The 12113-nt window shown below is 38.2% G+C and overlaps 1 protein-coding gene across 2 annotated transcripts in view; it reads right to left on the bottom strand.

Annotated features, from left to right (window-relative positions):
• Bmpr1b (bone morphogenetic protein receptor type 1B) overlaps nt 1-12113 on the bottom strand; it is a 320945-nt gene that overhangs the window by 40332 nt on the left and 268500 nt on the right. The window contains exon 3 of one of the 2 annotated variants that reach the window (XM_055628294.1): nt 1563-1722. In XM_055628294.1, the coding sequence (XP_055484269.1) occupies nt 1563-1705 (143 nt within the window). In that variant the 5' untranslated portion in view covers nt 1706-1722. Of the gene's footprint in view, nt 1-1562; nt 1723-12113 lie in introns of those variants that run through there. The other variant, XM_055628295.1, reaches the window with a different exon arrangement.

Here is a 12113-nt window from a genome sequence, read left to right on the forward strand (position 1 = left end):
GTGATATCTTGGGACCAAGACTTACATCCAACCATGAAGTTTATTTTTATCTTATGTGTCTTATGCAAACCTAGCAGGCGCATAATTTGACACAATATTTTCAGTGTGCCTGCAATCTGACTGTGACCCATCACATAGAGTCAGGTGGGGGAATTTCCACTAGTGGCAAAACATCTATGCTTTGGGAACATTTTAAATTTGTCATTTTGGGACTAGGGATGCTAGTACAATAACCTGTATTAGAATCCCTGTCATTATAAACTTTATAAAAGCTCTCTGCAACAACCAAACATTAGACTCAGTTTGCCATGCCCTCCTGGCTGATGGTAGCCTAAGCGGACATACTTCCTGAACTCCAAAACTCGTAGTTCCTTTCCCCAGTGGAGTCCATGGCCCCTCTTCATGCACACACTCTTTCTCTGACACTGTCTCTCCCAGGAGCCATAATGCTATGTGTAGCTTAGCCCTTTCTCTCTTGTCCTACTCGGGCCTCAAGAGGCTACAGCTCTTTGCATACTCTCCCCTTCCTCTAGGGTACATATATCATAAGTAGCATAATAGATGTTGGTGCATAAAGATGTGTACAAAGAAAAAAAAATCCTTTAGATTTTTCAGATTTTTAAAAACTGAACTCTTTACTTTCATAAAACATGACTTCCAATATCGCATGACTTCCAATATTTTAGTAATGTGACGACGTCTCTCCTAACATCTGTTGGATTCATAGAAACTACATCAAAAAAACTGCGTTCCAAAAGCTGTTTGTTAATCTCTTAGCAGTATAAAATACTAACAACATCAATGTAATGAGTGCTTAAGACAAGATCAGCATATTTACATGAAATCTATGTTAAGTGAATATAAAATGTTCTTTTTAATTAATTTATTATTTATTTCAACTTATTCACTTTGTATACCAGCTGTAACCCCCTCCTTGTGTCCTCCCAATTGCATCTTCCCTCCCTCTTCTCCTCCCATGCCCCTCCCTGAGTCCACTGATAGAGGAGGTCCTCCTCCCCTTCCATCTGACCCCAGCCTATCAGGTCTCATCAGGACTAGCTGCATTGTCTTCCTCTGTGGCCTGGTAAGGCTGCACTCCCACTAAGAGGAGGTGATCAAAGAGTCAGCCACTCAGTTCATGTCAGAGACAGAACCCCTACTAGAGAACTCACTTGGAGACTGAGCTGCCATGGGCCACATCTGTGCAGGGGTTCTAGGTTATCTCCATGCATGGTCCTTGATTAGAGTATCAGTCTCAGAAAAGACCCCTGGATCCAGATTTTTTGGTTCTGTTGCTGTAAACGTTTTTAAAAATCACAAAAATGCAATAGTATTTTGTTTGTTTGTTTGTTTGTTTGTTTTTCATTGGCAAGGAACCTGAGACCTGTTTATGTGTTTAGGGAGAGGGAAGTCTCAAATACCATTTCAGGGTAAAACATGATTAGACGTTTCTCTGAATACAACACCATCATCCAGATCATATTCTTGGAAACATTAACGTATGTTCAAAACAGTATGTGTCCATTTGTCAAAGTGATGTCTGAGACATTTCTGCCACCAACCTGCAGATGTTGTTGGCTGAATCCTCTGGACAGTGGTGGTGGCATCTACAACGAAGGGTCCTGGGGCGAGGGGTGGGGGCCGTCCTCTCGCCGTCCTCTTTCTTGGTGCCCACATTTAATTTTCCCGAGCTTCTTAAGAGCATGTTATCAGTGAACTTCTCTGTACAGAATAAAGAATGAGGATTGGAATTAGACGTCCAGCTTTCTGTCCAAGAGATGATATGACATTAAGTTAAAAAGAAAGTACTTGTGACAAAGATTCAAACAAAAGACAGACATTCTCATGTTTTCATGAGCGTACAGCATCTATTTATGTCTCATAGAGAGTAAGGAATGCAAACAATACTTTCAGAATATAATTTTATTCATTAAATTAGTATAATTATATTTAGTTGAGTAAAAACAGCTCGATGAAACAGTACTATAAAGATTATTCTTGTTAATATTAAGGATAAATGCTATCACTCGCTTTTCTTAGATAATAAACTCAAGTCTTGAATTTTAACTAATTGCTATGAACAGTCAAATAATAGAGTCAGCATTTTAAATCCAGATTGTGTGAAACCTAATACTATCTTTTTTATCATGTCAAATGGTTGATTTGAGGTACATCATTGTATTAATTTGCTTTCTATTGTTGTGATAAATCACTGGTCAAACCAACTTGGAGAGGAAAGGGTTTATTTTCCCTTGTAACGCCTGGATCACAATCTATAACTGAGGAAAACTAGGACAGAATCCTGGAAGCAGAAACTAAATCATTATTCATGGAGGAATGATGCTTTCTGCTTAATTCCTCTGGCTTGCTCAACTACTTTTCTTGTACAGACCAGGCCTACCTGCATGGGGACAAAACCACCCACAGTGATCTGGAACCTCCCACCTCAATTAGCATTAAGAAAATGTTCTTTAGACCTGACCATGGGACAATCTGATGAAGACAATTCCACAATTTAGGTTCTCTCTTCCCAGATGAATTTAGTTTGTGCCAAGTTGACAAAAACTAACCAGCACAACCACGTATATTTAATCTTCAAAATGTGTAGAAAAACAAACACGAAAAATGAAAACATATTTCAAAAGATATATCTTTTCTATCAGCTTTTACAGATAAAAAGTGTTTATCTGTTATTACAGTGATGCTTCTACCATCTTTGATAAGAGACAGTATGCAGGAATAATCTCCTAGAGGCAGATTTGTCTGGGTTTCTATCTTTCGTATACTGACTTGGATAACTTTATGGTATCCTGTAACACATCTTATCATTCTTAAAAAATCATGATTACAAATGCCCACATCTTACATCAAGAGATTAGCATGTGAATGTTACATGAAAGGATCATGCACTAGTTTATACCTGTTCTGTTTTAGGCACTGTGATCAGAGTTGTCATGTACCATGTCACTGAATAAATTATCTCTTACCACGTCCAGTTTAAAAACTCTCAAACCACATCTAAGTGGACTCTAATTGCACCAAATCTCAACAAAATATTGAATTATATATTGTTTTGTTTAAAAACTAAAGTTGTATGTCAGAAGCAACAAGCAAAATGAAGCAAGATATTGTACATAGTACATTTGTTAAATTTTTAAATATATGATTATTAGTCATGACTGAATCCGAAAATGAGAAATTTAGGAAAAATATCTGTGATAACCTTTCATGAGCCTTCTCTGTATTAAATTAGCCAGATTTTTAGTGAATTATTCATGTAAAAATCATTAAAATATGTTAAAGCAGGTGGTCTGGGTAGATGGCTGAGTTGGTAAAGTGCTCACTGAGCAAGGGTAAACCCCCAAATTTGACGCCACGCACCTGTATTAAAAAGTGGTCGTAGCTGTGCCTATAATGTCAGTACTGGGGAGGCAGAGATAGATTTCTGGGGCCTGCTGGCCCGCATTTATTTAATCCAACCATACACTAGACTCAGTGTGTCCATTAAAGGCAGGTCACAAGACCATAAAGTGAAGATATCCATGATGTAGTATAAACAGAACGACTCATCCATTTTCCATTTGTGCTGATTGAAAGTTTGCAAGTGAAAATGTGATAAAAACATAAGAACTTACAGGGGCTGCTATTTCTATTCATGTATCATACATGAGCAGACAGGAATATGTGTGTGTAGATAGTTGGGGTGAGGGTTGTGAGAAAGAATGCGATCGTGCTTTGCATCGTGGGAAACCTGAAGGCAGTAGGTACTGGTACAAGTGTTATTGTCTAGAGATGGAGGAAACCGTGAAAAGAGGCACACACTCTTTAAGATCTGAGTATCTCTACATTGTAGTAACGCTAATGTGTGAGGAAACGTGGTTGGCCTCCCGTTGTTATACAGATACACGACTTGTTGAAGAGACATTATCTGTGATGGAAGAGTCTTAACAATAAGACTCACTGCTTGTATCCAAATGGGCTGTCACTCCTGCTTCTATAGCCAAATTTACCTGTGGAGTAGCAAATCCGAACTGATCATAATGAAGAGCTATTTATCTGCTTTTCTGTTCAAAACAGAGAAGAGGCTGTTTTCACATTCTAATGTGGAATGAAAAACAAAACAAACAGAAAAATCAAAAGCTTCACAGTCATGAAGATAATGGTCCCCAGCTCATCTCACTTTGGGGATTCACTGCTGAGCCACTGCGAGTGAGTTCTTGGCAGTGACACTAATGGCTTAATGCCTTGCTTTGCTTCATTCTGGATTCCTCTTTTCTTTCATAATGATGTCTCGTGACGAAGCCCAAGCTGGCTTTAAATCCAGTCTGTAGCCATAAATGTCTTCAACGTGTAATGCTTCTGTCTCAGCCTCCTGAGAGCTGGCACCACAGGTACAGGCCAGCCGTGCCCAGTTGCTTTGCCGTGCTTTTGTGTGATTATGTGTGTGTGTGCCAAAGTTGTCTTGTTTTGTTTAAAACAAGCACACTTCATTCTATATTGCTCACTATTAGCAATTTATTTGTTACAGGTTAAACATTTTTGAAAACCCCAAATATAAAAATTCCTCAAACTCCAAATCTCTTTAATGTTTGAACACTACGTTAGATAGTTCAAAGTATATAAACTTTCATGTAAAAATTGTTTAAAAATGTTTCACTTTGACTTTCAGGATATTTGTTACAGTGTATATGCAAAGAAACATAGGTTAATTCTGCTTTTAAACCTGTCCCCCCCCAAAGGAATCTCATTATACAGAAGCAAATATTCCAGAATAATTTAAAAAAAAACAAGACTTCATACACTTCTATTCTGAAGTATCTTAGATAATGAATATTGAGCCTATAGTATGTTATAGACAGTTTTGTGCTAGTCTCTTCCGTGACAATAGACAAGTCTAAGCATCCATTTTTTTTATCAAAAAAAATTATTTTTATTTTTTTATCAAATGCCAGCTTGGACACACTGGAAGAATCAATTAAAAGGTACTCCTCACACAAAGATGATGAAGATGAATTGCTGACTTTAATCTTAATACAGATAGAATGCAGGCTATCTTAAGCCAGAAAGACATTAACAAGACCAAAAAGATATATATATAACTCTCATAACAGAGACAACATTTCTTTAAACATAGGTAGCAGTCAACAGTTCCTGCAATGTGAGCTAAGTAAAGGAAAGTAGTGAGAGGAGAAAATGAATGCTTCTGACTAGAGCCACCATTCAACAGCTGGTGAACTTCCAGTCTGACAGAACTGGGAGGAGTTCCTTGTTTCTGTCAAAACAATCACATCAAGGAAATAATTTATAGATGCAGTTGCTATTTATTATTCCATATAGAGTTAATTCCCTAGGAATGAGAATTATTATATCACAGTTCATAGCCACCAGAAAACACTGAACAAACTGAGTAAAAACCCAGAAAAAAAAATACCAATAATCTACTCTGAAGAGAGCAGATGCAAGAGTTTCAGGCATCAATGAGGTGACCAGATGCACTGGGCCCCTCACATGCTAAGCATGGCCAAGAAACTGCCCAGCCTCTGAACAGCCCATCCACAGCAGTGCAAAGTGGCCAATTAGAAGCTGCATAGCTCTAACATTATAATTGTGGGAATGGATTTACAAAAGAGTTAGGTTCATATATCATATTACACTGAACTCAAATAAAATCGGCCCTCACAGAAAGAAGCCAGAGCCGTAAACAAAACAGCATAATCAGCTAATTCCCGAAAATGGCAAAATAATACAAAAAAATATTTTGTTTAAGATGTAATCATTTTGATAATAATGGTAATAACACTGAAATAATTGACAGAAAACTAAATATGTGGATATGTAGGCGAACACATTAGGAATAATGAAAACACATCCCAAATACCAGATGTTCCATTAAAAGAACATCTTAGTGATCACTAGTTGCTTAAAGTTCTTTGACTAGGGATTGGACCCTGTTAAATTCTCCCCCTTCTACATTCAAACGTCTGCTGATATTATCATTGTTCAGGTCTTGAAATGTCCACAGTCTTTTCTGTTCTACAAGATGTCCACTGGAGGGCAGGCAGGAGCAAGAAGAGACGTGGAAATCAGAAGAGCACATTGTCTTGGGTAAAGAGTAAATGGGAGAAAATTAAAGTACCCGATTATTTGAGTTTGATAACAGTCTTCCTCATTCCCATTCATATATTTAATTATGTTGATAAATTTCCATTGTTTTTTTCAGTCAGTGGTTTAACTAACTGTTGTTTATTTCTTTGAAGTTATTTGCCTAAGGTTTCAAAAAATTGACAAAATGGAATTATGACTCCAAAGTGCCCAAAGAAAACTTATATGCTGGGAAAAATAGACATTTGCTTCTCAAGGCTCAGAGTCAAATGGGAAGATGTTAGGGCTGCTACTGCTGGGTAAAATGCCCAGGGACAGATGTGGTCACTGACCAATGGAGCCTGACAAATGGGTTCACCCTCTCAGCTCAGCTCTGTCCTCACTAATTGGCCTTAGCTCCTAACTGAGCCCCTTTAAAGAACGTGACAGATGACAGCCCTCGAAGGCTAGAGTGTTAGGGATGTGATCGTGCCTTTATAAAGCAGGGCCTTTATCACTGAATACCTGCTCACGTCCCTATTCCCTAACAATTGTGTCTCTTTCCTTACACATGCACACTCACTCAGATTGTGTTGAACAATCCAAATGCCAATGTTATGTGTCACTTAAAACCCTTCTAGAGACCCAAGAGCAGCTGACTGAAAAAAAAATTAAAAGCTCTAGTCATTTGTTTTTGATGTGAGATTATAATTTAAGCAAATCACAAAACGATTAAATATTCAATAAATGTCATCTTACATTTTTCATTTACTTGTTTAGCATGTAAGTGATACAGAATTGTGTGCCCGAGTCAGCATTTAGGTACCAGAGGAACTTACAGGCATTTTAGAATGACTTTTATACATCAAACAACACCTATGCCTTTGATCGGGCTTTACAATGTTTTTGAATTTACAGAAAATTCAATCAAAATGTTTACTTCAATAAAACATTATGCAAAATACTTTAGAACATAAATTAGCTATAAGATTTTGATGAAATCTCGAACATAAGAAAAAGAGCCAGCAGGTCACCATGATCTTTACACACTTTAAACATCACACTGACTCCATATGTAGATGCAGTACACTCGCTGAGGAAGATAAGAACTTTCACTTGTATCTGTATCTTAAGATAGTTAATATGTCAGCCAGGTCAATAGTGCCAGAAAAGAAACTGAGCCATGGTCCCTCTGATGATAATGCCATGGAATCAGCTCGATCTGAGCCAATTTCCAAGCCAGAACCTGTGCTTCTGTGTCAGGTGTTCCCATCAGTGCCCTGCTCCGCAGAGTCCTGAGGCTAGCGAAGGTCTGAAGCTTGCTGCTGTACCAGTCCTCACTCTGCCAAACATGCCCAGGGCATCCTGACCTACAACGCCAGTTTGAACAGGTTATATGTGATATGTATATATAATAATCAGAGTGTAACAGTGGAGCCAGAAATACAAGAAGCTTGCCTGCCTTATACCACATACATACTTTCTCCCTACAAAACTATAAACAAGCCCCTAAAAAGGCATTTAAGATCTTTCAGCTTCCAATCTGTAGTTGCATAATTACTAAAGGACACTTTAGTTTCCGTAAATATTGACCAAATTACAGAATTACACTGATAGTTCACATATCTAAATATATAGAGTATAAAATTTGTGTGTGTATAAAGTAATCTTAGAATTCTGCTCTTAACGACAATCATTACCAGTGCGCATTCAACAGTTCATTTATGATGACAAAATTATTTAAAACAAAACTAGTATAGTCAAAGCTCACTATAGTCTCAAGAAATCTCTCTAAACTAAACTGTTTAGACTCTACATAGCTGTAGAAGCTTTGTTTTTAGTTGTTTGTTTACTCACATATTTTACCTTATAGAAAAAATTTTAGAAACTAAACCAAAACTGGTGACAATTACTAAGATACACTTGCTTTTACTATTTCAAAGGTTTATATTTTCTTATTAAAGTTAATTATAACCCTCTAGATAAAAATGGCTTAATTACCATTTCAAAACCTTCATTTGGGACAATAGTTAAGTCACTGCATTCATGCTTTTAAACTTTGTCTTTTAAAGGTATATTTGGAGGCTGGGGATGAAGCTCAGTTGGTAGAAAACTTGTCCAGCATTCGTGAATCTGTAGAATCAGATGTGAACATGCATTGTGGCTTATGTCTATGATCCCAGCCCTCAGGAGGGAGGGGCACAAAGGGAAATGTCAGCCTTGGCTGTACAGTCTAAAGGAAGGAAGGAAGTAGGGAGGGAGAGAGGGAGGAATTGTAAAAATGTACTTTTGGTAATTTTGATGTTTATAATCTATAAATTGAGAATTGAATGCCACACCAATAACGGAATGGGAAATGTCAAAGCTATAAATAAATGATGCCACAAGGACTTCACACAACCATACCACTTGATAGTAAATACTTTTGGATGACGCTGGGGTAACACCAGCCTCGGTCCAATACATTCAATACGAACACTGAAATAATGCAAGCAATGCTTCAACTGTTATAAAGTAGGATAAATTATACACTGCCAGGACAGAGCAGCTAAACTGCACTGTCTTGTCATTTGGATTTTGTGCGTCAGATGTTTTTAGTCTTCTGAGTTGTTTTATTCCTCCTTCTATGCCAAGAAAGAGAAAGGTCAAAACAGCGTGTGTGTGTGTGTCTGTGTGTGTGTGTGTGTTTGTGACTGTGTGCGGGTGTGTGGGAATGGGCATGTGCCAGGGTTGGCTTTGTGGATCTTACATTTCTTGGAGAAGGATACAAGAAGCTGTGAGCCCGAAAGCTCTCACTCCTCACTTTTGATTTCTGCATGCTTAATGTACGGTTGCCAAGTTTCCTGGGATGAGAGACATGAAAAGGAGGCCCAGACTTGCTAGGGTTTCCACTAAAAGGCCCAGCACTGAGGGCAGCGCTAACCCTGCACCTGTGCTGTGTTAGTCAGCAGTTGAGAAATGTGGCCCAATCTGTGGTTGCCTAATGCAGCTCAGCTGTTTCCCTCAGTCCTCCCTTTGCTTACGAGCTGGCCAAGGAGATTACTCCAGTCAGGCACTGAGCCATGCTCAGGATCCACAGCCTATGACAGTGGGAAGGTAAGAGAGAAAAGCAAACGCTGGAAGGAAAAAGGGAAGAAGAGTAAGAAGAAAGGCACTGACCACAGGCTATCATCAAGCCTCATTTGCAGATTTCCAGATGGTTAGAAGCTTTCTCTGGCTTTATGCAAGTCAGAAAAGAATTTAAAATTTGTCACTTAAATACCTAGAGCTCCACTTTAATAATATCATTCTCCAGGAGACTAGGGCAACATGCAATGTCTCCAGCATAGCTTCAGCATAATTTCACTTTTAGAACTTTCTTCAGAGAGGTATACCTTTAAAGATTGTTTTTGTAGTTCCAAACCTTTCAAGCTGTTAGGAAAACAGAAGCCCAAACGATTGCTTCAATCTTTTTTTTTTTTTTTAATCAAATATATTGTATCATTTGGGTTGACCCATTGGAAGTTTGGGTTATAAAAATTACATTTGAGACTCGACTATCCTACTGATGTGATTAAGGTCTGAGAAAGCCAGAAGAAAATCCTATGAGCATCACAGGAATGCCAGAAAAGCCAAGTCCATTTTAAAGTATCTGCCATGCACAACACAGCAGGATAGTGCAGACTTGAGGAGATGGAGCAGACGCAGCCCCTTACTAGGCCAACTGGAGGCATACTGGTGGCATACCAACCACCAAATTCTCTTACTTTTCCTTTCTCCTGATCATATCCACTACACCAAAACTTTCATGGTATTCCTTGATATGCTTTGCAAAGGTCACACCATGTGTCTGAGGCTACTTTCTGTCCCTCATTTAACAGCTTATAGCTTAATCTAGGGACATCTTTTCCTAATAGCAGATGATTTTAAAAAAATGTAGGCACAATAAAAGCCTAAAATAAGAAAATTATATCAACTCCAACATCTAAGTACAATTTATATGTGTATTTAAAAGGATATTTTTTGTTATTTTGGTTATTATTAGACACTAATTTTCTCGTTAGATACTAATTAAAAATTTTTAATGAGGAAAAGATCAATGTATGTGCATGGCATGTTTATAGAAGAACAATTAGGTGGAAATTAGCCCTATGTCCACAATGACATTTTTTGTCATCAGCTTTAAACAAGTCTCAATGATTTTCTCTTACATGCAGATAGCACAGTTAAAATACTAATCTAATTGTGCATTGTAATTTCCAAGCAACCCAGAAGGAAGACATGTGATACAAATGTTAGTTTTCTCCTGACATTTCCATTTATCCATGCTAAATATCCAAAGTAAAATAGGTAATTTGAATAATGGCACAGATGTGTAAGACTAGAATACATAGTTTGATAATTTCAGAGGGAAACAAAACACCATTTGTTTGTGCTAATTATGCTAAATTGACTATAAAAGTGGTTCGAAAGTGTGAATGGCCCCCTTCTCCCCCCCCCCCCCCCCCCCCCCCGTCACCACCGTCACTACCACAACCACTTTGATTTATAGAAAAGATGATTGCCAACAACAATTGTGCTGCATTCTGGGCAGAAGCAATTAGGAACCATCTTAAGTGAAACTATGTTATTATAAACATTGTGCTATCTTAAATCTGTGTAAGGCACACACTGGAACATTCTGGCCTCATGCTGCTTAAGCTGTCCTTCTTTTGATAAAAATGACTTTGGTTTTCAAAACATTTTCCAAAGTACTTTCAGTTGTTTTTTTTTTTTTTTTTTTTTTTTGGTTTTTTGTTTTGTTTTGTTTTGATTGCATAACACTCAGTGCCTCAGTGGCTTTTCTTTGAAAGTCTCCCTGACTTTTCTTTCCTTCACATACTGTTTTACTTTTAGAGGCAAGATTTCATGTTGCAGCCTAGGCTGGCTTGAAAAGAGGCTGTAGCCAAGACTGACTTCAAAGCCAATGCAATCCTCCAGCCTCAGGGGCTTAAATGTTGGAATTACAGGAGTGAGGTACCATGCATGGCTTTCTTTTCTTTTCTTTTTTTTTTTTTATTCAGTTCCTATATCTCCATTTCTGTCTAGAATATCATCACACACTTTACTCTAAATTCAAGATGTTTCAAAGTCCTTTTCAAAGCTATCATCAACATTTTGGTTATTATAATAAATAAACAAAAAACCGAAAAGATTGACTGTAAGCTGATACATGAAAAATAATTGTCCTTCATAAACCTTCCCCCCCCGTTTGTGTATTTTGACTCATACCAACCAAAAAAGCACGACTTATATGTTGTATTGTTTCACCATGAATATATTGATAAATTGAGTATATAATCTCAACTTTTAAATAAAGGAGCAAGACAGGAAATATACACTTAGCATACGTTATGTGATTTAGGAAAGTAGGTGCTTCCGAACCAACGCGATTCGAATACATGGACAAAAGACAGTGGCTGTCTTCAATCACTGCTCTAGTCTGAGCACACAAAACCTCAGCCACAAAACCATGCAACTGAACAAAAATTTTGCCAAAATGTATTCGCATGCGTTTCAGCTATTGAGTGGCTCCCTTCTATTTACCTACAGCTGAACTCTATGTAAAGCCCAGCCAAACAGGGCTGGAGAGATGGCTCATTCAGGAGAGTGCTTGCCTTGCAAGCATGAGGACCTGCCTACGGTCTTCCAGAATCCCCACTGAAAAAGAAAAGGGAAGAAAGATGCCAAGTCTGACGATACGTGTTCAAACCTGAGTGCTGGGGGGTCTGGTACTCAAAGCTCACTGGCCAGTTTTCCTAGCCTACTTCTGGAACTCCAGCACTCGAGGAGTGGTGGCCATGGTTGTGTTCCAGCCTACACACACACACACACACACACACACACACACACACACAGGCACACCTACCTGTATGCTCCTGTGTACCTGTACATGTGCATTCATAAACCAGCAAAAGAAAAGAGGTTGGTAAAGTCTACCAGCAGTAACTGCTCGGTATGTGGGGTTCACTGATCCCCACTAAGCCAACACTAGCTTGTTTAGGAGAGTTGTT

This window comes from Psammomys obesus, unplaced genomic scaffold (genome assembly GCF_907164565.1).
Source record: "Psammomys obesus unplaced genomic scaffold, mPsaObe1.curated_primary_1811, whole genome shotgun sequence".
Taxonomy (NCBI): domain Eukaryota; kingdom Metazoa; phylum Chordata; class Mammalia; order Rodentia; family Muridae; genus Psammomys; species Psammomys obesus.